The 26,310-nt window shown below is 37.4% G+C and overlaps 1 protein-coding gene across 1 annotated transcript; it reads left to right on the forward strand.

Moving 5' to 3' along the window:
* Positions 1-3,395: 3,395 nt before the first annotated feature.
* On the forward strand, positions 3,396-26,310 carry LOC121415887 (T-complex protein 1 subunit alpha-like). The gene is made up of 12 exons (XM_041609265.1): positions 3,396-3,607; positions 12,043-12,128; positions 13,193-13,321; positions 13,841-13,938; positions 15,395-15,505; positions 19,020-19,201; positions 19,679-19,805; positions 20,745-20,920; positions 21,789-21,912; positions 22,938-23,130; positions 23,614-23,777; positions 24,241-26,310. The coding sequence occupies exons 1-12, from the start codon at positions 3,538-3,540 to the stop codon at positions 24,476-24,478; spliced, it is 1,698 nt and encodes a 565-aa protein (XP_041465199.1). The 5' UTR covers positions 3,396-3,537; the 3' UTR covers positions 24,479-26,310.

Raw genomic sequence — 26,310 nt, forward strand, 5'->3', positions numbered from 1 at the left:
TACGTAACAGAGTGTGTATTCAAAACCGCTGAAGCGCGACCAATGAAATTTTCATAAAAGTTAGAACATGAAATGAGCTTTCTACTCATGAACATTTATTTGAGAATCCTACCACATTTTAGAATTATAATTCAGTCCTATGTCAGAGGGACATTTTTTTGGGACGCGCTGTACATTCTGGCGATGATTACGAACTAAATTTTGTTTGTTGAATGAAATGTGACTATAGGAAAACCTCCTTACGAAAGATACTTTTAGCTTTTTATCACTTAAAGAGAACTTAAATAAAAATAGAATGTATAAACCATGGAGTGTGTTAATAGCTCCATGCATAAACTGTGCAGGGGCTGGTTCAGTTTTTGTCAAATGGTGGCCGGACGGAATTTTTTAGCCATCCACAAGATCGGCCGTTTTTAAAGGATAATTTTGTTGTTGATATTTTAGGAGCATATAAGGATGGAAGTTTTAAGTACACCTAATCTCATATTGTATCTCATATAATGCCTACATTGATATTGCAAGCGCGAAGCGCGAGCTGAAACTGTTGATTATTACCGTAAATTTAAACCTAAAAATTAATCATTCTGAGCCATGTTTTGTATTCATGAACAAGATGTGTATTTTACTAAACTTTTTTTTTCATATACTGACCTAGCTGATAAGGGAGCTGTAAATGATTGCATTGACTAATGACATTAATGAGGAGGCGCGATAGCTCAGTCGGCAGAGCGGGGGATTCGTATTCCGGTGACCCGGGTTCGATTCCCACTTGGTGCGCAAGTGCCCTTTGGTAAGGCATTAATCCTCAGTACCAGGTCCTTCGGAGAGGACCTTAAGCCGTCGGTCCTCTGGTTGCTTGCTTACAAGCATTCCAATGCTTTCTTAGCAATCAGGTAAAAAAAATCACCATCAAATATGATACATATATCACCAATCAAAACATGCGAGTGTATAGCGCGAGTTGTGAATATTTTTACATTCCGTCCGCAACCGCGTAGCCACGATTTTATTTTGGAGGGGGCGGTAATTGCACGCGAAGCGTGCCAACACTTACAGAGCGCGCGAAGCGCGCCTTCTAGGGGGTGGGTGCAGGGAGGGGGAGTTTCCCCCTTCCTTGCGAAGCTCAAAGCTTTTGGTGTTTCATAAAATAAAATGAAAAGGAGCCGTCTCTCTTGTCCCTAGTACCTATATCAGCTCCAATTCAGTTGACTATATTGTGATTTTGAACCTTATTTTCATGAACCTTGTTTTCAAAAGTGATTGTGAAGGCACAAAAAAGGCAATGGAGGAAATTGAAATAATAATAATAACCCCGCGCGAAGCGCGGAAGCTTAAGTGTTTTATCATTTTTTTCCATCATGACAAGGGTCCCGAGAAAAGGGTATTCTCAAAGATATATTGAATACTTCCCTTGGAAAGATGACAAACAATTTAGCGACAGTGCATCTTTAACTCGCAAAACAGAGGAGAAGAAAGGTATATGCCGGGAGGAATCCTCCCCGCGCAGAGCAATGAAACTCTGAAATTTGAAAGGGCTGACGTTTCTTTAAATGCAGATATCTCTAATACCCCATCGGCTCTGATTCAATTGATTTTCTAAGATTATTGAACTTCATTACAAGGAAAATAATGCTCAAAAAGTTGACATTTCTGTGATTTATTGAAATTATATTAAAAAAAAGGTTGGCTAAATTCTTTGACTTATCCTGAAGCGCTTCATTTTGAATTATAAAGAAACTTAAGTGTCATTCAAAATTTCAAACAGGACAAGAGATGAATGTGCAGGGAAATGACATAAATTTAATAGAATTTGATAAAAAATATTGTACTTTTTTATTTCATACGACACGAATTTTGTACCTTCCTCTTTTTAAATTAGGAACCTGTTTGCCCCAAAACTTTGTTGTTTAGTAATGAGTTGAAAAGCAGGAGAAGTTGTCCGACTTTATGGAGGTGACGGCAGAAATTCATACAAAGATTTTACCCGCCCGGAGCCGACCCGACCAGAAGTTGCGCGATCAATTAAAAAAAGATAACTTCATATACTTCGGCCTAACCTAATTCCATGCCCTAATGTATACATTTGAACTTTAACTGGTAAGAAACACATATAGCTGAGGTGGAAAAACAGGGTGAGAGAAAGGGTGGGCGAAGCAATGGAGAACTTCAATATTGTCATTTAACCGCGCGCAGCGCGGAAGCAAAATTAATTTATAAATTTAGAGAAGAAAAAGAATAAAAAGAAAAAAGCTACCTTTCTTCCATTTCCTCCCTTCCCTTTTCCTTTTCTCCTCTCTTTTCCTTTTTTTTTCTTTTTGGGGACTTTTTTTTTTTGGGGGGCGACCGCCCCCACCGCCCCCCTGGCTACGCGCCTGTCCTTCCGGTAATGACATTCTAAGCACTTTCAAGATCCATATATCACGCTCAACGGGCGCCACCGACTCATATTTCCTGATTAACCTTATCATAAACTGCGGGGAAAAACCTACAAGGTAATATATTTTGTGTAACAAGATACACAACATTTTTGTTAAAGTAGAAATTAATACGCCCAAATTACTGTACCTGGAACATTATCTTGTTTAGTAGAGAAATCAAATGAGTTAATGTAGTTTTCATAGGTGGATCCGTGTTGGGGCCGAAGTAGACACGCCTGTTCCCCCATTAGCAACGCAATAAAGAAAAATACCGCAGAAGACAAAAATAATAATCAAGGAGAGTGTGAAGAAATACAAAAGAGAATAAGGTTGTGTCATGTGTATGAAATTATAATGATGATGATGATTACTAATATTATGATAATAATGACCATAATAATAATGATAATAATAAAATAATAAACTATCATAATTGTAAAATAAACAAGAAAAAAATAAATTTATTCTCATATTTTAAGGATTTAACAAAGAATTAATTTGCCACCTCAGTAATAAAATCCTACTTTTGAATTCAAAACAATTTTTTTTGTATTTTGGGGTTAACTTTTCACACTGCTCACAGTTCTTCTCAATGATTTATTAGAAAATTCTAGTAGGTCTACAAAGACTGATCATTCAAAGATACAAAAGTCTAGCTGTTTCCCTTGTAGTACATACGAGGTGCAAATGATTTCGACACTCTCGGCTTTAACCTGACAATTATCTTAAAATAAGTTATTAAAACACCTAAAATATTTCTTGTATAGTATTAATGAATTAATCTTATGATGATGATGACTGGCATGTCATAGAAAGAGTAAATTAATCACCATTTTACGATAACCTAGTAATACGCTTTTGAAAGAGCAGTTCTTTGATATCACTATCATTTATAGTACGTTGCTCATGTGCTGTAAACCGCCATCAACGACCAAATATATACAGAAGCATGCACGCTTTCAGAGCATAATTTTCTCTATGGGAAATTGTGCAGCAGATCGATCCTAGGCCTAATCGAAATCGTGCATGGAAACGAACCCGGTAACGTTGGATCTACTGCCGAAGGAGAAGTACAGTAATTTATTCGTCGTTGAATGAACAGTAATATAAAGCTTCTATCATGTCTACCCTAAAACCGTTGACTGTCAGTGGGGAGAGGACATCGGGAGATACAGTGAGGACACAAAATGGTGAGTTTTATATAGGAATTGACATGGATTGAAATTGCAATCGACATGATCGAGACAAGTCAACTGATGACATGATTGACACACATGAAACAGTGGGGGACGGGACAACTCGGACCACGGGACATCTCGGACCGCGGGCCGAGTTGTCCCACCCAATACGAGATTTTTTTTCCACAAGTTTGCGTCTATTTTTCCGTCATTTCGAAATTTCTTGTAAAGATTTTTTAGAGATATGGTCTGATGGTAATGTTCTTCACTTTCTATTACTTTTTTTTCGCTGAAATAAAAAAAAAGTGTAATTTTAGGCGTTTTTCGACAGCTCGCGATTCCCATAGGCGCGCGTGTATTAACTGTGTCGGTGCTCGGCTCGGCCCCGCTCAATAACTGACTTGATTTTGTGATCATTTCTCCTCAAAGTACCACTTTTATCGCAGAAGATGGACTTTGTTGTATTCCATTACCTCCATTTTCTCATCACAAGGATAAAATTTGGTGTATTTGCACGATTTTGTTCAAGTTTTTCACCTTTTTCTCTCTGGTCGCAAGAAGCGAACAACCGATGAACGGTCCGCTGCTCTTCATCGTAATTCTCCGTAGCTCGGCCGCCTAAACTGGCGGGGTGGGATTTAGCCCGAATCCACAATGGAAGTGGGCGTGCAGTCAAAGCGTTGAGTTGCTCAAAAATAAGTTACGTGGGTGGGGGCTCGGGGCGATTTCACTCTTGCCCCCGAAATGCGAAAAAAATATATTCGGGGTGTAGCTGTGTGGGCATGCCGGGCTGAGGCTAGCCATCAATAATTTTTTTTTTTGGAGAGGGGGGGGCTTAATTTTTCACTTTAAATTGATCATTTTTAGGCCTTTTTTTCCATTTTATTTTTAATATTGAATTTCCGTGGTGTAGAGTTGAGTTTTAAGTTGCAATAATCAATATGCTTTAATTTCTTTGACTTTAAATGTGACTGTGGTGTGGATGTTTGAGTCGAACAAAAAATACTTTTACGTGGGTGGGGGCTCGGGGCGATTTCACTCCTGCCCCCTAAATGCGAAAAATATTCGGGATGTAGCTGTGTGGGCATGCCGGGCTGAGGGTAGCCCTCAATAAAAAAATGTGGGTTTTTTTGGGGGGCTTAATTTTTCACTTTAAATTTATTATTTTTAGGCCTATTTTTTGTACATTTTATTTTTCATATTGAGTTTCCCTGGTGTAGAGAGTTGAGTTTTAAGTTGCAATAATTAATATGCTTCAGTTTCTTTGATTTTGAGTGTGACTGTGGTGTGGATGTTTGAGCCGAACAAAAAATATGTGGATGGGGGCTCCGAGCATTTTCACTCCTGCCCCCGAATGTGAAAATGTTCTAGGTGTATCTGTGTGGGCATGCCAATTTCATTTTTAATTTTTATATTGAGTTTCCTTTGTGTAGAGAGCAGAGTTTTGGATATAGGGTAAAAGGGACGACGATGTGAGGGATGGCGATGATAGCATACCGGCGATAACGAGGGGTGGGCCTTGATGAGAGGGACGAGGTGAGAGATGGTGATGATAAGAGGATCTTGATGACTCTTGATAGGGGGGGGGGGGATGATGAGAGGGACAAAGGGAAAGAGATGGAGATGAGGATGTGAGGGATGGCGATGATAAGGGGTGGGCCTTGATGATGAGAGGGAAGAGGAGGTGCATGAGGGATATAAATAAGAGAGATGATGATGACTCTTGATAAGAGGGGTGCATGAGATGGTGAGAAGGACGAGGATGTGAGGGATGATTATGGGAGGAAATCGGGGGGGGGGGACGTGTCCCCCTACCAAAAACATGGGGACACAATACCAAATGTCCACCCTACTATTTTTCTTCATGGAGAACAAAATAATGAATCATTCACAATTGAAATGATACATGTGTTTAGGACTAAATGACCTTTTATTGAAAACCCCCTCTTTTTTCTTGTCAATTGTTTTGGGGTTAAAAATTACCCTACATTTGGGCGATAACCTTTTTTTTAAATGTTTGTCAAATTTTGCAGCCTGTGGTCCCCTCTAACTTTGCGGACAGTTTTGCACCCAAGGGGATGATGATAGGGACGAGGATGATGGGGAGGGATGGGGATAAGGTGAATAGATGGCAGAGATAGATTTAAGAAGAAAAATCCGTCCCACGAATGCCGCCATGTAGATTCCGTCCCACATAACCCAAAAATATGGCTTGATTTTTGTTCAAAATCATGTCATGTGATGAAAAATCATATTAGGCCCTACAAGTATTTTGGTTACATTGAAAGAAAATAGGGGTAATCCTTTTTTCCAATTATAAATAAATTAAATTCTTCATTCAATAAAAATGACGAATTTATGATTTTAAATTTAATTTATTTTACATAGCATGTGGTTTTTCTTTTTGATTAGATTCATTTTATTGCTTTATTTTTCATCACTGTGCATGTCATGATTTTTGTCTCACCTGGATGGCAGAGTGAGACTATAGGCGCCGCTTTTCCGACGGCAGCATCAACATCAAATCTTAATGCTGTCATTTAATAACCGAAGGTTATTAAATGACAGCATAACTTATATCACTGAACATCCTGCAGCGAGTTCCAGGTCACATTACCAAGGTCAAGGGTCATGTAAGGTCAATGAACTTTGGTCACATTGGGGGTATTTGTTGAATTACCATCATATCTCTTTAAATGTATTGGTATATTTCATATCTACATGGAAATAAGAGTAACCCAGTATCACTGAACATCTTGTGCGAGTTGTATTAGTTTTCAAAGTCAGCACTACTGTTATATTGAATCACGTGATGCAGGTGAGAACGCCAGTGGCATTCCACTTGTTTTATTGTAGAGACTATACTCTTTCTCGAGAAAAAGAAATAATAAATAAATCATTTAAAGGGATGCTCCGGGATGAAAATATTTATATATGAATAATGTAGACATAGCAACATTCACATATCAAAGTGCTTATTTCATAAAAATCTGATAACAAATAGCGGGGTTATTGAATTCAACTTTAAAAAATTAATCTAATTTCACATAATAAAATACAAAGAACAAGTGAGGATATGACATCATGTATGAGGTTGCTGATTAAATATCCATGAAGAAACGCCAGACCTGTTTCACCAGAAAAATACAAATCATTCTTTAAAATGCAGCGATAATATTGTTTTTCCTTATCCGATTTTGATCAAATTTTTATTGTTTCTTTGCTCAAATCATATCATTGTCAGCCTCGGGTTCCCATTGTCACTTATATATAGCTCATTAATCTTGCCACAATTTGGTCCAGTTGTTCAAATTATCTAGTAAATACAATATATTTTATTAATTGCAGAAGCTTGTCTTAAGAGTCATTGAGAAGGTGATCATACCTGCAACTTGCATGATTAATGTAAATATATACCAAAAGTCAACAATTTTCTAACTGGTACACCTTAAATGATTTCATCCATACATGATACAAGGAACTAGAAAATGTAGATTGGAAAACAACACTAGGGCAACTTAGTGTTAGATACAAAGTTCACTTTCTAGAATGGGTGAAACAAAAACAACATCACTCCAAAGGAACTGCAAAAATTATTTGATAAAAACCAAACCCTCTTCATAGTTGCTATTTGCAATATTGTATTGACGACTCTTCTCCTGTTTTTAAAACCCAGACAAGAATGACTTGTTGTTACCCCCCCCCCTCCTTGTACCTGTCATTTCTTTGTATTTTCCCTCTTTTTCTTTGTTTTTTTTTCTATTGATCGATGTTTCATTGTTGAGTATTGTCTTTTTTTATTCCAGTAATAGAATATAAATTTAATTGAAATGAGAGTGATGAACATAATGAGAAAGGGAGACAATGATAAGATAAGAATGGAGATAAAATATGATTTGAAAATATTACAATTTACAGAATATAACATATTATTTTCTATTTATTCAAAGTTCATAATTCATTTTTATTCAGGTTTGCATTTTAAATTCAAACAAGTTAATTAGGTGATGCATTTTGGAACAATACTAAATTAAATACATTTTACTTGAATAAACAATAATTGGTAAAAATGCAAAACATAAAACTTATTTAATTTGGTATTCTTTCCTCCTGTAAAAATTAAAACTAAATAATATGGACATAAGTTCTAGTGGCGAATCGGGGGAGGGGGCACATTCGCCCCCTTAAAAAGTACTGAAAAGGCAACTTACAACATTTTTTTCTTTTTTTTTTTTGCTTGTCAAATTTTTCCTGAGAAAAAATTACTGTGATTTGGCAGTAAAGACCTTTTGTCAAAAATTCCTAGACAAAATGCCCCCCGGCCCTGTAGGGAAATTTTTGATCCGGCCCTGATTATATTTCAAATGGGAATAAGACTGAGTGGCCTAAAACTTGATTAAAAAATATTCTAAGCTGTAGGGCAAGGCTTCAGTCTCCAAGCTCACGACTGTACAAGTATGTCCACTTCCATTGGCAATTGTGGCTGAATTCCATCCCGGCAGCCTGACATCCACCCTTGAGACCAAGAAATGAAATTAAAGAAAGTAAATCAGTTTTATTTTAAATCCTGTAAAAAATACAAATAATTAATTTAATTAAAAATCAAGCCCCCAAATAAAACACTTTTTTTAATTGATGGCTACCCTCAGTCTGACATGCCCACACAGATACACTTAGATCATTTTCACATTTCGGAGGCAGAGTGAAATCGCCCTGAGCCACCACCCTAGCTCGTAAAAGTATTTTGTTCGACTCAAAACATCCACACCACGGTCACACTCAAAGTCAAAGAAAATTGAAGCATATTAATTATTGCAACTTAAAACTCAGCTCTCTACACCAGGGAAACTCAATATGAATAATAGAATGTACAAAAAATAGGCCTAAAAATAATAAATTTAAAGTGGAAAATTAAGCCCCCCCCAAAAAAAACCGACATTTTTTTATTGAGGGCTACCCTCAGCCCGGCATGCCCACACAGCTACATCCCGAATATTTTTCGCATTTAGGGGGCAGGAGTGAAATCGCCCCGAGCCCCCACCCACGTAAAAGTATTTTTTGTTCGACTCAAACATCCACACCACAGTCACATTTAAAGTCAAAGAAATTAAAGCATATTAATTATTGCAACATAAAACTCAACTCTCTACACCAGGGAAACTCAATATGAAAAATAGAATGTACAAAAAATAGGCCTAAAAATAATAAATTTAAAGTGAAAAATTAAGCCCCCCCAAAAAACCCCCCACATTTTTTTATTGAGGGCTACCCTCAGCCCGGCATGCCCACACAGCTACATCCCGAATATTTTTCGCATTTAGGGGGCAGGAGTGAAATCGCCCCGAGCCCCCACCCACGTAAAAATATTTTTGAGCAACTCAAACATCCACACCATAGTCACACTCAGTCAAAGAAATTGAAGCATAATTATATCATTACAATCTTAGAGCTCGAAACCAGGGAAAATCAATATAGAAAAAATTGAAAAATATATATTTACAAAAAAAGGCAGAGCCTATACGACACTGCCAAGCTTCAAACTCGAGTTCACTCTCTCAGTCAAGCTCAGCTCTTTGCTGTGCACGCCCACTTCCATTGTGGATTCGGTCTGAATCCCACCCCGCCAGTTTAGGCGGCCGAGCTACGGAGAATTACGATGAAGAGCAGCGGACCGTTCATCGGTTGTTCGCTTCTTGCGACCAGAGAGAAAAAGGTGAAAAACTTGATCAAAATCGTGCAAATACACCAAATTTTATCCTTGTAATGAGAAAATGGAGGTAATGGAATACAACAAAGTCCATCTTCTGCGATAAAAGTGGTACTTTGAGGAGAAATGATCACAAAATCAAGTCAGTTATTGAGCGGGGCCGAGCCGAGCACCGACACAGTTAATACACGCGCGCCTATGGGAATCGCGAGCTGTCGAAAAACGCCTAAAATTACACTTTTTTTTTATTTCAGCGAAAAAAAAGTAATAGAAAGTGAAGAACATTACCATCAGACCATATCTCTAGAAAATCTTTACAAGAAATTTCGAAATTACGGAAAAATAGACGCAAATTTGTGAGAAAAAAATCTCGTAATGGGTGGGACAACTCGGCCCGCGGTCCGAGATGTCCCGTGGTCCGAGTTGTCCCTGATTCAAACAGTGAAGCTTAGGATGTATGGTCAGTTCCTCCATGTCTGCGCGGTCTCCCAAGTCTGCGCACCTGCATATCTGCGCGATTCTAGTAAAATATACGCAACGAACACAAACTTTGCACATTCAATGCATAGACAGGTATTCATAAAAAAATCCGACTCAAAATGGTGGAAAAATAATGAATTCAGGGCATTTCATGTGACGGTCTCAAAATGCAGCCTTTTGTCATCAAAATTCCCGAATCGTGTGCAAAGTGAATGAGTGCGCAGACATGGGGTACCATTTTTTTTTTCAATCTGAAAATGAATGCCCGAGGTTTTATCCAAGAAAATCATATATTTCTTTCAAATTTTTATGAGATATTTGGCACACTAACTCATTATGATGTAAGGAACATTATCAACTTAAAGATATTGTGAAATAAGAAGAAATTCATGTTAAATCTTAACTCAAATTGTTAGGTGCGCAGACTTGGGGCCCACCATCATAGACCTAGTAAACATGCATGGGGCAAAGGAAATGATTTCCCAGTTGATTATGACACCTTGAAATTGATAAGAAAAAGCACAGAGCCTGGGAAAGATAGAGACAAAACTGTAGAAAAGAAGAAGAAAACATAACACGATCATGTCTTCATCATGATAAAGTGAAGGCGGCCACTCCACTCGAGTGTTCATTTACGGTACATACAGTTACATGCCGATGCGCATAGAAAGAAGTTGTGTGTTGTGGACACCGGAAGCATGCGCGACCCACTCTAGTTAGAAATCCACTGCCAAACACGGTTCATGGTCCTGATGGCATGGATGGTGCGAGTTTAGTTCATTGAATGAGTGACTAACTAGTGCAAGGCCAATATGGAGACTCTCCAATAATATATCGGAGATAATCTCCCATATTGGACACTTGCTTTGCAAAAGAACAAAAGAAACAACACCAACAAAAGCATAATTTTTTCCTCCTAAAATTTTGTCTCACTGATGTCAGGAGCCCATTTGTTTTGTGTGTGGATGACAGCAAAAATCCTTATCAAAACAAAAGTAGACAGTGAAAAGGGGTAATTTTTTCATGAGGAATCTGCCTATATTTTTATTTGCCGCTAAGCTACATGTATTCCTTTTGCAGCAAATGTAATCAAAGGAAATTGGTCTCACAAACTGCAGACTGTCTCTGAAAATGGATACCCAAATTCTTTACAACAGTCTCCCATATTGGCCGTGCTACCTCGTAATACGTGTGAGTGGCGGCAACAAGACATTGTCAAAAACAATATGAGTCAAACGCGAACATTGCCAAAGAAGTATAATCTAATCATAAGAAATTCTGGCAGTATGCAAAATACAAGACAAAAGTAAAGAGTGGAATACCACCACTCTACCAGGATGGAACTGGAAGTAGTAAAGTATTGACAGAATCAGATGTAGGGAAATCAAATGCACTATTGAAACGTTTTTTTTTTTTTTTTCTAGTGTCTTTACTAAAGATCCTGATGGACCTCTCCCATCTGTTAAGCATCATGATGTTCATATTCTAGACACAATTGTTATTACTGAAGAGTGTTTATTAAAGAAATTAGAGAGTTTGAATATATCGAAATCACCAGGGCCAGATGGGTTTCATCCCCGTGTATTGCGTGAACTGGCACATGTTTGTGCAAAAAATTTAAGCATTATTTACGCAAACTCTCTTGGATGAGGCTTAGTACCAAATGTGTGGAAAAAGCCAATATCAGTGCCATATTCAAAAGGGTGATTGTATACTCCCTTCAAACTACAGACCAATAAGTCTTACATGTATTGTATGTCATGGAGTCTATCCTGAGTGAGGGATGAAATATACATCTAAGAGCACACAGTGACAAATCGTCCATAGACTGTGTACATGTACAACGGATAGATCGTCTCCGCACAGCGATTCAGATACCGCTGATTGGTCAATCGTCCAGATCACGTCATAACTGACTTGCCGTGGCCAAGTGGTCTAAGGTGCCTGGCTATACATGGTAAGTCCGTAGTTGGATCCCCGGCCGCGGCACTGTCCTTGAGCAAGGCATTTAATCTACAATGCTCTTTTATCCTGCTTTCAAATAAATGGAAATGCTATATGCATTATTGGTAACTAGGTGTGCACTTGTTTAAAAAAAAAAAATAAAAAAATAACTACGTGGTCACCAAAATAATTCCTTCGGACTTGATAGACTTACTAGACTAGGTTTAATTGATGATGTTTTTTTTTAGATATAATTGTGTGTGTATATGGGAATTACATCACTTTAATATGGGTATTTTTTCTTTTCCCTTAACAGTAATGGCTGCTGCTGCAATAGCCAACATCGTCAAAAGCTCTCTTGGTCCAGTAGGATTGGATAAAATGTTGGTTGATGACGTGGGGGTAAGTTGTACAATACATTCCTGGAAAACATTATGGGTTCAAATGTTGTATTTACTTGGGTTAGGGCTAGGGGAGGCTGTCGCAAAAGGAACTCTTTCCGTTTATAGTTAAAAAGGTGTTGGATGAGATGCACAGTTAAATCCTGTAGCCATCAAAATATTGTACAACCACACAGTTGTACACAGTTTTAGCATGATTTAAAAGAAATTAACTTGTTATTCTTGTCAAATGGTGGAATCACAGTTTATAAAACTCTTCTTTTACACACATTGAAGTTTTATAGTTTCATTTTCTTCAAGTTCAATAGTCTTATTTTTTTTAATAAAAATCAAAACAAAACTTGTTTACTATGGTATTTTATTAGACATGTTGATACATGTATGTCCTCAAGATTATTATAGTGAGCAAAGCCATACCTAATTTAAATCATTTACCAAACCCATCATTTATCTAGTTACAGCTAGCTGTTTAATTGCCAAACCCAATAGGCCTACTGCACATAAACATATCATTTATTGAATTATTTTAACCCTTTATCAACAATTTTTTTTATTTCAAGCTATATAAGAAGGTTTAAAAAGTTATTCAAGTTTAGAAGTGAAAGCTGATTTAAAGATCTTCAAAGATCTTTCAAAGTTCTATCTGTACATTTGTGTCTATGGTACCATGCAAATTCTGCAAATTCCTCACCACCAACTACTGCCACTATATTAGTCACCAATCACCTTCATAAACATCACCACCACCACTTCTACCACCATCATCATCCTACATGTACCTCAGCAGATCTTCATCATTACTTTCAACACCATCACCACCAACATTACAGATGCAACCACCACCATCAATATCATCACCATTGCTAGTCTGCTACCACCATCTCTACCACTATCACCAGCAACAACATCACCATCATCACCAGCAACAACATCACCATCATCACCACCATCACCATCATCACAACCACCGCCACCAACATCACCACGGGCACCACTACCATCACCACCACCACCAATAATTTTCATCAACTCCATTGTCATTATCTTTATTTTGTGATTTGACAGGATGTAACAGTAACTAATGATGGTGCGACCATCCTCAAACTTCTTGAAGTAGAACATCCAGCTGCTAAGATTTTGGTAGAACTTGCTGATCTCCAGGACCAAGAAGTTGGAGATGGAACAACATCAGTGGTAAGTAGAGTTAAAATTCATGAAAAAAAAATCCATGAAAATGTATTGTTAGAAAAAGTGAAAATTTGTTTTGCCCAATTGATCATGAACCCTGCAGCCACTGTGCAGTACCAGATCAACGTTGCTATTTCCCTTGAAAATATGTTCTTTTCTGATTATACCATGACTGGTTGTGGCCGGTTGAGGGGGGGGGGGGGGGCTTTGCAAGAAGAATTGCAATCCAGTACAACTTCATTTGATCTAATCAGGAGCACATGCATTTGTAACTTGCATATTGTTTGTGCTAAAACTCAACTCCATCTGGAATCGGCTGCAAAACTAAAAAGTTATTAATTTGAATCAACCTAAAAACATATCGTCTTGCACTTCCTTCAAAACTGGGTCATCAGATTATGAGGGGTCATTGCTCTACCAAACAAGCTAGCCATTATCCTCTTAGTATACATGTATATATATTTTTTTTTCAATCTATTTGTATAACTGTAGATGTATTAATTTTTATTTCTACACATTACACAGGTCATTATTGCAGCTGAACTTCTCAAGATGGCCGATGAGCTTGTCAAACAGAAGATTCACCCTACAACAATCATCAGTGGATACAGATTAGCGTGCAAGTAAGTCACTTGAGGGCGGGCTTCAAAAACCTGGGTCTTATCTTCCATAAATTTGTCAATTACTCAAGAAAGTTGGGAAAGAGAATATGAAAAAAAAAGAACAGGATAGTTAGGAAAAAAAAGATGAGTTCTACTACCTCAGTTATATTTCCCATACGGCCACCGTACGCCGAGTCAAAAACAGCTGTTGTAACACTTTTTGTACCAGCTACATATGGGTGGTATGAATAAAATTAGATAAAACGGCTGTTTCCAACTCTCCTTATGGCACCTGTGGGAAAGGTGAGGTATAAATGAGAAGTCATATACCCTGTTACATGTATTTCATTGAGAAAGAAAGAAAAACATGTCTTTTCAGCCATTTGTCTTGCAACTCAAAATACCCAGGCACCATCTGTGAAACTAATTTTCATCAGTAATTTACATGTATGTTAATTTCTATTATAAATTAGATTAGGCCAATCATATGCAATAATTTTCAAACCTTTTAACTCTTATCACAAATTTGTTGTAACAACTATTTTGCAACAGGTCCTGTCATTTGACACTTGATAAATTTCAGAAATTTTTCACAGACCGGTTATCTTTTTATACTCTTCATCATCATGATATCAAAACTGTAGCCATATTCATAAAAGTAGATAAATCATGGGCTATGTCACATGAAGGATAAAGTCACTATTCTACAAGCTACATGTACTAAAATTGTAAGTCTATGGCAATTCATCTATTAAATTACAATTCATGGTTTGTATTGCTATCATGGTGGTTGTTATTTTAATTGACTACAAAAAGGGAAGAATGCTTGTAAGTTGTCCAGATTGGACCTTGGTTTTTGAAAGTTCCCTTTCCCAAAGCTAACATAGAGGGCACAATGTCTCCCAATTTCTAATCAGCGCCAATCCATTCATCTTGGTGGGGAGGGAAGATGAGTGGATTGGGGCTGATTAGAGATTGGGAGACATTGTGCCCTCTATGTTAGCTTTGGGAAAGGGAACTTTCAAACACCAAGGTCCAATCTGGACTAGTTAGTAAGGGACCAAAGGACCAATGGCATCATGTCCTATCCAGTGGACCTGGTAAGGTGAATAGATGCATTACCAAAGGGAAATAGCTCTCTGACTAGTTCATTTTTAAACCATAGTTGGGGGATTGCAAGACTGTCCCTCTACAAACCAGGCAAAAAAAGTTTGTTTTTTTTATTTCCAAGGGCTACTTTTCCCAACCTACTGTCTAAATTTGCAACATTTGATAAGCATTGATATTGAAGTGAATGGACATTTTCTGAGGCCCTTTTTATTGCTTTTTTTTTATTTGCTTTTTTGAGCATTTCATAGGCAAAATCGTGCTCAGCTCCCTTGTATGTTTTGCTCTGCTACTAACTGAGCTATGGCACCTGACTTGACCCTCTGCTGAAGATCTGTTTTAATTTCTTTTCTTTCTTGTTTGTTAACAGGGAAGCATGTCGATACATCCAGGAACACTTAACAATAAGCACAGATGATTTAGGCAAGGAGAGCATCATCAATGCTGCAAAGACATCAATGTCGTCAAAGCTTATAGGAAGGTATGTTTTGAACTGTGTAGTATTTCAAGTAATGGTTAAAAGATAAATGAGTCCCTCCTATGTCTCCAACATGATTACACCCTGTGTTTCACCATGCTGCGTCAGTTCTTTTGAACAACATCTCCTACATGTTCCCCGTCATTCAACTTAATCCTGGCAAAAGATCCTTTGGCGTAGCAGTCCCAACATACTGGCATTCACTCCCTCTGTAGATCCGCCATGCTTTCTCACGACAGTCCTTTAAATCTTTACTTAAAACTTGCCTGATTCTTTCCTAAATCCTTATATCATTTATATAACAATGTTAAAATAATTCCATATATCGCTAGTTTATCCCGATTTTACAGTAATTAATAAATATTTACATATCCTCATTGACAAATGTCTTATGTTTAACTTTGATTTAATTATGCTTGGTTTTACTTTAATGCTGTAATTTTAGCAATTTCTATCATTTAGCTTGTTTGCATTCGTAAGATTTGTTTTATATTATGTTAATATTCATGTCGTACACTGTAAAGCACAGAGAGAGAGCTTTTTCTATTATGCGCTTAATAGATAATCTTTATTATTATTATTATTATCATTATAAATGAATGTAGTTCCAGTAAACATACTGATTTCATGAGAAAATCCATGCAGGTGGTAAAACCAAGGACAATTTTCACTACTAATCATGGATCTAAATCTAGTACAGTTCCATAGACTGAACTTCATAAAATTATGAAATTTTTGCTGAGAAAATGATCATACTGAAGATTGACAACACAGATAAGCACATGTGGGACAGTGTATTATTAATATTATTGATAGGAAAAAGACCCAACATCATTCCAGAATGTGATGCTTATTTTACTCATTTTTCAGCAATTACTCAAGTTCATCCACAATCCTTTGGCACATACATGGGTCAATCCATGTCAAATCAACCAATGCTTGTCACCCGACCCTCTTCGATTTTCTTTAAACTCGCACCAAATGTTGCCCCAAGTGTCTGACGGAAAAATCTGAAATATTTTGCCCCAAGGTCAAATGGTTGCTAAGATACGGCCTCCCATAGCAACCAATGCGCACTCAAAGAAATTATTTTAAATAAAATTGCCTATTTTTGATTGACTACTGCAGCAAAGTTTGATTGATTACAGCTTTCATTTTAAGTAAATTGGAAGAACTTTTTGGTCTAAACATGCAGAGTATACTGTAGCGCGGACCTGTCAACCGGATTTCGCACACGAGGTCACCGAAAATGGCGTTAAGCATCCGTGTCAATGATTTCAGAAGCATGTTTGGAGGCTCATAAATCCAAAACTAAATTAGCTTAGAACCAAATATTATGCACATTTATGGACTTTCATATACTCAACAGAATTACAAAAATTGACCCAAGAGTGCGTGTCGTTTTCCTGTAGGGCGCCCTCAAAGTTGGATTTTTTTCAAAAGATGCCAAGTTCAAGGTCACGGATCACCTCACGTCCCATCGAGGAGGGGGACCAATTTCTGTGTTTTGATAGAAATTTACCCATATTTTCAAGTGTTACATGAGAAATTTTGCTACCGGAATGTTTAGGGGCTGATTTGCGCATTCCAAAATGGTCGTAAACACCCTAAATTTGACGTTAATGACACATACATCCTTTTCAACACTTTTCAAATTGTGATAACTCAAAGATGAAATGCCAAAAGACATTGATATCTTCTGTGATGATAGTCTGTAATTGGTATTAAAAGGATATATCTTCAGAAATAGTTTCTATTGTTGGTAATGACCTTGAAAACACACCTAAAATTCAATAAAAACAGTAAATTGGCTAATTTTCCAGAATCATATGGCATTCAAATGGTGTTTACATTGACTTTCAAATGGGTGTCATTTCAATACAAAGGGTGAGCTTAAGCCAAAACTTGAAAGACATGTTCAACTTTTGGTCTACTTTGAGCAACATAAAATATTTGAACTGAAAAACCATTTCATTTGACCTTGAAATTATTCCAAATATAGCTATTTGTTGCTTCATTGTCATGAGAGAATAGGTACTTAAATTGTAGATCCTCCAAGAACTCATTACAGACTACCAATACTGCAAATATCAGCCTGATCAGGTATTCTCTCTATGAGAAAATCCATTTTGAAATGTGTTGCAAAGTGCAATGTACACGCGCGATTTGAATATGATACTTATGAAGCAATAATTAGCTATATTTGGAATAATTTCAAGGTCAAATATTATAGCTTTGAGTTCAAATATTTTATGTTGCTTAAAGTAGAACAAAAGTTGAACATGTCTTTCAAGTTTTGGCTTAAGCTCACCCTTTGTATTGAAATGACACCCATTTGAAAGTCAATGTAAACACCCATTTGAATGCCATATGATTCTGGAAAATTAGCCAATTTACTGTTTTTATTGAATTTTAGGTGTGCTTTCAAGGTCATTACCAACAATAGAAACTATTTCTGAAGATATATCCTTTTAATACCAATTACAGACTATCATCACAGAAGATATCAATGTCTTTTGGCATTTCATCTTTGAGTTATCACAATTTGAAAAGTGTTGAAAAGCATTTATGTGTCATTAACGTCAAATTTAGGGTGTTTACGACCATTTTGGAATGCGCAAATCAGCCCCTAAACATTCCGGTAGCAAAATTTCTCAAGTAACATGTGAAAATATGGGTAAATGTCTATCAAAACACAGAAATTGGTCCCCCTCCTCGATGGGACGTGAGGTGATCCGTGACCTTGAACTTGGCATCTTTTGAAAAAAATCCAACTTTGAGGGCGCCCTACAGGAAAACGACACGCACTCTTGGGTCAATTTTTTTAAATTCTGTTGAGTATATGAAAGTCCATAAATGTGCATAATATTTGGTTCTAAGCTAATTTAGTTTCGGATTTATGAGCCTCCAAACATGCTTCTGAAATCATTGACACGGATGCTTAACGCCATTTTCGGTGACCTCGTGTGCGAAATATGGTTGACAGGTCTGCGCTACAGTATATTCTGCATGTTTAGACCAAAAAGTTCTTCCAATTTACTTAAAATGAAGACTGTAATCAATCAAACTTTGCTGCAGTAGTCAATCAAAAATAGGCAATTTTATTTAAAATAATTTCTTTGAGTGCGCATTGGTTGCTATGGGAGGCCGTATCTTAGCAACCATTTGACCTTGGGGCAAAATATTTCAGATTTTTTCGTCAGACACTTGGGGCAACATTTGGTGCGAGTTTAAAGAAAATCGAAGAGGGTCGGGTGACAAATTGTCTGAAAATTGGTTGATTTGACGTGGATTGACCCAGGAACGGCATATAATTCTTTATTTATAAATACATGTACATACAGACAATTGGATGGACATTTTCTTGGACTCTGAACATTATACTCATGTTGAAATCCTTACCACAATTTACTTTTATCTTTAATGATCAGAACACTTTCATACAATTTGGAATAACAGGAAAAACCTTGCCAAAGCTTCGATTAAATCTAATCACCATATTTTTGGTTATTTTCAGGGATCCAGAGTTCTGGTCAGAGATGATCTACGAGGCTGCTCAGGCCGTCAAGACCACAGATGCGAAGGGCGCCATCAAGTGTCCCATCAAGGCTATCAATCTCCTGAAGGCTCATGGGAAGAGTTCGAAAGAAACTGTCCTTGTTCCAGGATATGCTCTTAACTGTACTGTAGCATCACAAGGTAAGCTAATCTTTATCTTGTGTGCAAACCTGATTAATGTTAACTAGGGGCAGCGGGCAACATACTTTGATTAGGAGTCGGGGCAAGTTGGTGTAATGTTTATCATTACTTTCTTGATGCAGAAAGAAGGGCATTATGTACGGTTTATTTCCAATTGGTCTAATGCCAATTCGTCTGATTACCAACTCATCTACTATCATTTGGTCTATCATCATTTTGTCTACTATCTACATGGTCCAATTGCCATTTCGTCCACTCACCTTTTTGTCTAATAACCTGTTATTCTGTTCATACGGTGAGTCACACAGTACAAATTGACCCTTACATCCATTGCACCCCTTTTATAATTGTCATGTAGTACAATTTATAGAAGAAACAAATATCCTTAATGTCACAGAGTATCAGTAAATGCAAACACATTTTATCTACATGATCTGAAATGTTGAAATATGTAATTTATGTATTCCCCCCCGGTAGCAATGACCAAGAGAATTACAGGTGCGAAGATTGCATGTCTAGACTTCAGCCTTCAGAAGACCAAGATGCATCTAGGTGTCCATGTCATCGTAGACGACCCTGAGAAACTTGATGCCATCCGTCAAAGGTGGGTGCAAAATAAGACTGGATTTTTATGAAGTTGCAAATACCGGTAGACCTTTTGCATATGATGTCATAATATCATAGCGCCCAGCCTCAGATGATGTAGGAATATGCGTAAACGGAGTATTTATAGATGCGCCAGCTGCAGATCACCAACACATGCAAGGCAATGACTTCAGCCTCTAAGGTGGTGGCGTGATGACATCAATGCATAAGGTCTATCCAAGGGTAATGTAGTTGCCGGAGGGCAGGCCTTGGTCTTGTTTAGAAGATATGTTACAATAAAAAAGTAGCAAGTATTAGAAGCTAGGGAAAAGACTATTTGTTTTGAATATAATTTTCTTTGTCTTTGCCTTTGCAACTTCCTTGAATGAACTATAAACTGTCCTGATTTCCTCCAGATGGCAAAACAGAATGTTGATTCAAGCATTTACCTGAAGTGTGATCATGGTGGACTGTGTGTCCGAATCAGCGTGTTGTGTTCACATGTATATATGTATGTAAGGCAAGAGCACAACGGTACACCATACATTTACAGTACTGGGGCCAGTTGCAGAAAGAGTTGCAACCAAACACATCTCTAAAAATTACTTGATTTTCAACCAATCAACAGCGCGCATTTTGGACTTGGCGATCGATTTTTTGACTTGCGTTTAAACGCAACTCTTTCTGCAACGGGCCCCAGGGGTCATGATTGTACATGACTGTGATGCTAGATTCAAGCTAGTTTTGCTCTGTTATATATAACAAAAATACTGATGAATCCATAAATTCATAAAAATAAAGATCCATACTTATCTACTGGCGTTTAGTAAGAATTATGAATGCAAACAATATCATAATACCGCTGAATTCATAGCAAGTTTTAGGCTTGCAAAAGTTTATCCTCTGTAAAACAAAAAAAATTGAGATGAACTTATTGATGATCCTGGTAACTTTTCAGAGAGTCTGACATCACCAAGGAGAGGATTCAGAAAATCTTGGATACTGGGGCCAATGTGATTCTGACCACCGGTGGTATTGATGATCTCTGTCTCAAGTACTTCGTAGAAGCCGGAGCGATGGCTGTAAGGAGGTGCAAGAAACAGGACCTGAAGAGGATTGCTAAGTCAACGGGAGGTAAGAAACGTTAAAGGGGAAGTTCCCTTTGTCGAAAGTTGTTTTTGATAAAAGCAGGATAAATTTGAGAAACAGAAGAATCCTTTAAAGAATAACAGAATTTTTTACTCAGTGAGGTCACAGACGAGCAGCTACTCCCCATGTTGTGTGATATAAACGTCATTACCCATTCTATGAAAAGAATATATCTATTCATCATGTTCCATTGAAATCTTGAAATTTATGGAATTTATTCAAGCCGGCATTAAGGAAAAAATATCAAAAATTATGAATAAAAATGTAGGATTTTTTGGGGGTAAATGTGTGTGATAATTCCTTATGATCTTATGAATTTCATCCATACATTTCGAGAGTATTAAAAGTAAATCAAGAATAGTAGGAAATATTTCACTTCCAGCAGTAATGATCAACAGTTATAACAAATGAAAAAAAATGGGCTTTGATTCTTAAGGTATCTTAGCATGACAGTAGAAATGATGTTCCATTTATATTTTTTTTTACCTTTTAGGGGCTGTTATTATTCTTTACAGTACCTTGGAGCAATTGCTAAATTTTGGAGGCCATTTCTTCCATTTAAAAGGCTACATTCTTGCTCAACTAGCAGTTATGCCGTAAAAAGCATTTCTCATTTATCTGCTGTATTTAAAAAAAAATATTTTCAAAACTTTCTTGCATATTGCTTGTGCCAGATATTTGGCAACTTTAGACAGGATGATCGCCCCAAATCCTTCAATAATGCAAGTTTTAGGGCTGCTTGTGGCTTCATGAGGTTGAAACTTGTCTTCGCCCTTACTTATTTCCTACTTATCAATGCAGTGAAATCAACTTTCCTAATGACGTTATATTTTGTTGTTTATTTGCCATGTAGCTCAATTAATAGTCACCTTGGCTAACTTAGAAGGTGAAGAAACATTTGAAGCTAGTATGCTGGGACAGGCTGAGGAGGTTGTCCAGGAGCGTGTCTCAGATGATGAACTTATCCTCATCAAGGGGTAAGTTGACATTTCTGTAATTAGAAATTGTGCAATTCCAAATCAATTAAGCCTAAAATAGTAATTTTTGAAGGTTTCCATGGCAATGAAGAAGATACCACTACACATAAATTGACAAGAATCTTTCCTAGGATACTGATAAAATGTAAAGTGAAGTGAAATGATAGAATTACTCTAGAGAGGAGGTTCAGACTTTAGAGCATACATTTTGCCATCAACTGCTTGTGGTCTAGTGGTAAAGTGACCGGCCAAATCTGTTTGCCTACTGACATTGTGGCATGTGTTTCACCCTTGATGGCTAATGTTAAAATGATTTTTCAGTTATAAATTGATAAACAAAGCATTTATTCCATTGAAATTGATGTGATGGTAGTGAATTTTAATGATTAATAAGCAGAAACTTGTCGCGAGATTCGCTTGTTCTGGTGAATTTAATGGTGGTTGGGCATAATAAAGAATTCGATCAAATCAAGATTGTGTATGTCCTCTCGCCTATTTCTTTTTGTTACATGAACATCTCTGTCCTTTTTATAGGCGTTGCAATCTACATGTACATGTAGTATTAGTGATTCTGCTACATGTGAAGCCTTCCGGCCGAAATTTGCAAATATGGTTGAAATTTTGAATTCAGGCTGTCGGAAAGCTTTAGAAATTTTAATCTGTCTTTTCACCATTCTTTTATCAAGGTGCTCCCTATTTCCTGTCTTCCAGTGTTTCTCCTCTAAAAAACTAGTGCATTATTGTTCAAATATTCAATCCGCTAGGCCATTATCCAATTCAAATGTGCAAAATAGATAAAGCATGCAATAAGCAGTGCAATTCAACACACATTAATTCTTGTGATAAAGAGCTACATGCAATTTCATTGATCAAAATGATTTTGTTTCTCTTTTTTTTACTGAATGCATTGTTGTTGTCATGGACAGTGGTTTGTATTTTCTTTAATAATGGTATTAGATTTTTTCTTGGAAATAGCATTCATCAGCATGAATATTGTATGATTTTTTCTAAACTGTATTACACAGGCCCAAGGTCAGGAGTGCAGCATCCATGATCCTGCGTGGAGCCAACGACAACCAATGTGATGAGATGGAGCGATCTGTCCACGACGCCCTCTGTGTGGTCAAGCGTGTCATCGAAAGCAGGTCTGTGGTCGTTGGAGGAGGAGCCGTGGAATCCGCACTCTCCATTTACTTGGAGAATCTAGCAACCTCATTGGTAAGTTGATAGGGAGAAGTCAGGTATGGGGGAGATGACTTAAAGGCAGATCATTTGTGTTTTCATTGGGGATTAACACCATTTGGACATAAATCACCAAGAGTAGAACAAGATTTATGACCAGCAGACGTTATTTAATATTGCCCTATGGTGAAGTTATCATCTCACTTTTCCCCAACCTGACAGCCCAGGCTAAGCAGGCTTTGCAGGAGAATATCTCGATGGTAGAGTGAGTTTGCTTTCCCCTAAAGATATCTCTGTTAAGGTATTTCCAAGGCTTTTCATAAAGTCTAGGGTTAGCAAATACTCTCTCCCCATGGAATATGATGCTCATCTGACTTTAAAGTCCTGTTTAAGTATGTCCTTGTCATCTTCAGGAGAATGAAGGGGAGGGCGGTGTGATGTGCATTGTGGAATTGCTCTCTCAACAGTTCAACCCTGTTGACCAAATACCGCTATATTCACTTATGCTTTCCTCTGCAGAGTTCACGTGAGCAGTTGGCCATCGCAGAGTTTGCCAACTCCCTTCTGGTCATTCCCAAGACCCTTGCAGTCAACGCTGCAAAGGACTCTGTTGATCTGGTGGCTAAGCTCAGGGCGTACCATAACACATCGCAGCTTCAGGCCGATCACTCGCATCTTAAGTGGTAAGAGACTTGTAGTTTATTATGCTAATTCTTTCCAAGATGAGGTCATTAATGCAAGAATATTAGTACTTTTTTTAAGTGGTCTTTTATTAACATTTTCCTTGAATTATTCATAGTTTAATGAGGAGATCTGTTCATGATTAACCAAATTTTTGGTCTTCTCATACAGGTTGTTATTCAATACAAGTAGTCAATAAATTAAGAGGTTTGAAAAATATAGATATCCAACCCACTATACATGTGTCTGTTTTCTAGTTCATTTGAAAATTTATAATGCTCTCAAATGGTCATGATTTGGCAGTTCAAGTGAAGGCAAGCAAGATGGAGAAAAAATTGGGGTTGGAAGTACAAAATACTGATTATTTTGTGGAATTGTTACGTTTAGTATCATATTGGTTGAGAGTAAATGTTCCCAGGTTTCATGCTTCAGTTTGTTGAACAATTTCTATTTTTGTGTTCTTAGGGTTGGTCTGGACCTGGTTGAAGGAATCGTGCGAGACAACAGAGCCTTCGGTGTTCTGGAACCTGCCATTTGCAAGATCAAATGTCTGAAGTTTGCCACAGAGGCCGCCATCACGATCCTGCGTATCGACGACCTCATCAAGCTCGCACCCGAAGAACCACCCCAGGGTGGCCCAGGAGGTGGTCACCCTGGAATGGGCGGCATGGGTGGCATGCCAGGTGGTATGGGTATGATGTAACCTCTGACCTCTTAGCTGATGTTCATTTCGGGGATGCCCCTTTTCAGGCTATAGTCTGAATTCAGACAAGCAACTTACTAGGGAATATATGCTACTGCACAGGAAAGTTCCTAAGGATGCAAAATACTACAATAGGATTCCACGGAAGAAAACAGATCATCCAAATAGATTTCCCACCACACATGTGGCACTAATACTATTTTCCCTTTTTCGCATTGTCATGGCTTTACTTAAACTAATACTTAGAACAAGGCAACACAAATCCTGTTTACCTTGTGACTGGGAAAGATTTCCTTTTATACAATAGCTGTATGTGGAAGCTCAACTGAATTCTATTGAAGTATTTATTGTCCTCAAAGACCTTGTTTGCTGTATCATAAATTCCCTACATTTATGCCATAGAAAGCATTCAGTGTGCCAAAAATGGCTCATTCTAGCTGATTTTCAGGCATTTGTATCAATACGAAGTGGCATCCCTGAGAGTTGACCTTTGACTCTATTTGAGTGAATGGTTATCTTCTCTGTATTTATTGCAATGAGTGGCATGTGGTCCCTTTGTTTTACAACCATCTCCAGGATCCCTTTCACAAAACTTGTTAACATAAAAAATGGCATATGATTGGCCTGCAGCAAAGTTGTGATGGAAATGAAGCATTTGCTATCGATAACAATTTTTGTGCAATGGGACAGAGATTTGGGAGGAGGCAGTTTTGTATTGTGCAAGATATTTCTTAATTTAAGTCATTGCTTTTAACCTTTGATGGTGCTGTTTCATTCTTTGCAATCACATCCAAGTTTCTTATTGAGATTGAAGAATGGTTGAAATAACATCATTATTGGTTCAAAATGTGAGATTTATTGCTAACCTTGCAAAGAATATTTGATATGAATTTTATGATATGCCTAATGGTAGGTTTAAAAGAATGAATGCCTTTTCTATTAAATAGTAAATTGAATGTGGTGTCAAAATCTAGAATTTGTCCTGGACATTATAATTTGGGATATATCAACACAAGGGGAGCATTTCACAAACAAATAGTCATTTTCACTGACATTTGTTATAAGCTACTGAAATGCTTGTGTCTGATTGGCCGAGAGGAAATTTTTCAGTAAATATTACAGACAACATTCATGAAACATTCCCTCTCTGAAAGCAGATTGGTGCCTAATCCCATTTTCGTTACAAGGAGCATGCTTTCAGAGAAAGTGGTCGAAAGAAAATTAAGTAGCCACTTGTGCTTGGAATTTTTGCCCCTTATTTGATCGATCCTGTGGCAACATCCCTTATCCTTGATTGTGTGACAGAATAGTTCATGAGTATGAGCGCATCTCAATGAAACTTAATTTGCCTTTCCTCTTCAACTTGAATCACATGTTTGTTTCTCAAGGTATTTAACTGGAATGTATCATTGACCACAAATCAAGTTTCCTCTTATGTCTCTCTCTTTTTCTGTGTCTCTGGTTATTTGTCTCTGTTTTATCTCTCACTCTCGTCTCTCTCTCTCTCCTTGTAATTGCCTTCTTCCTCTAACCATCTTCAGCTCCTTCTCTCTTTCTCTGTCTTTCTTTTTCTATCTTTCAAGTCTCTTTATCTCTTTTTCTGTTCCTCTTTAGTCATCTCTCTATCCTTGTTTATACTTGTATCCCTCTCTCTGTCTTCAACACTATCTTTTCTTTGTGTCTCTGCCTGCTTGTTTAGCCTTATTATTCCTGTAAACTCTCTCTCTCATGAGTTGCATTCACTTGACCTTAGCTCTGTCATTCAAAGGCTTGTGGTTATAATGATGATTAAGATCACACACCACGGGGCTAAGATGACCTTAGCAACGCTA

This window comes from Lytechinus variegatus, chromosome 5 (assembly GCF_018143015.1).
Source record: "Lytechinus variegatus isolate NC3 chromosome 5, Lvar_3.0, whole genome shotgun sequence".
NCBI lineage: Eukaryota > Metazoa > Echinodermata > Echinoidea > Temnopleuroida > Toxopneustidae > Lytechinus > Lytechinus variegatus.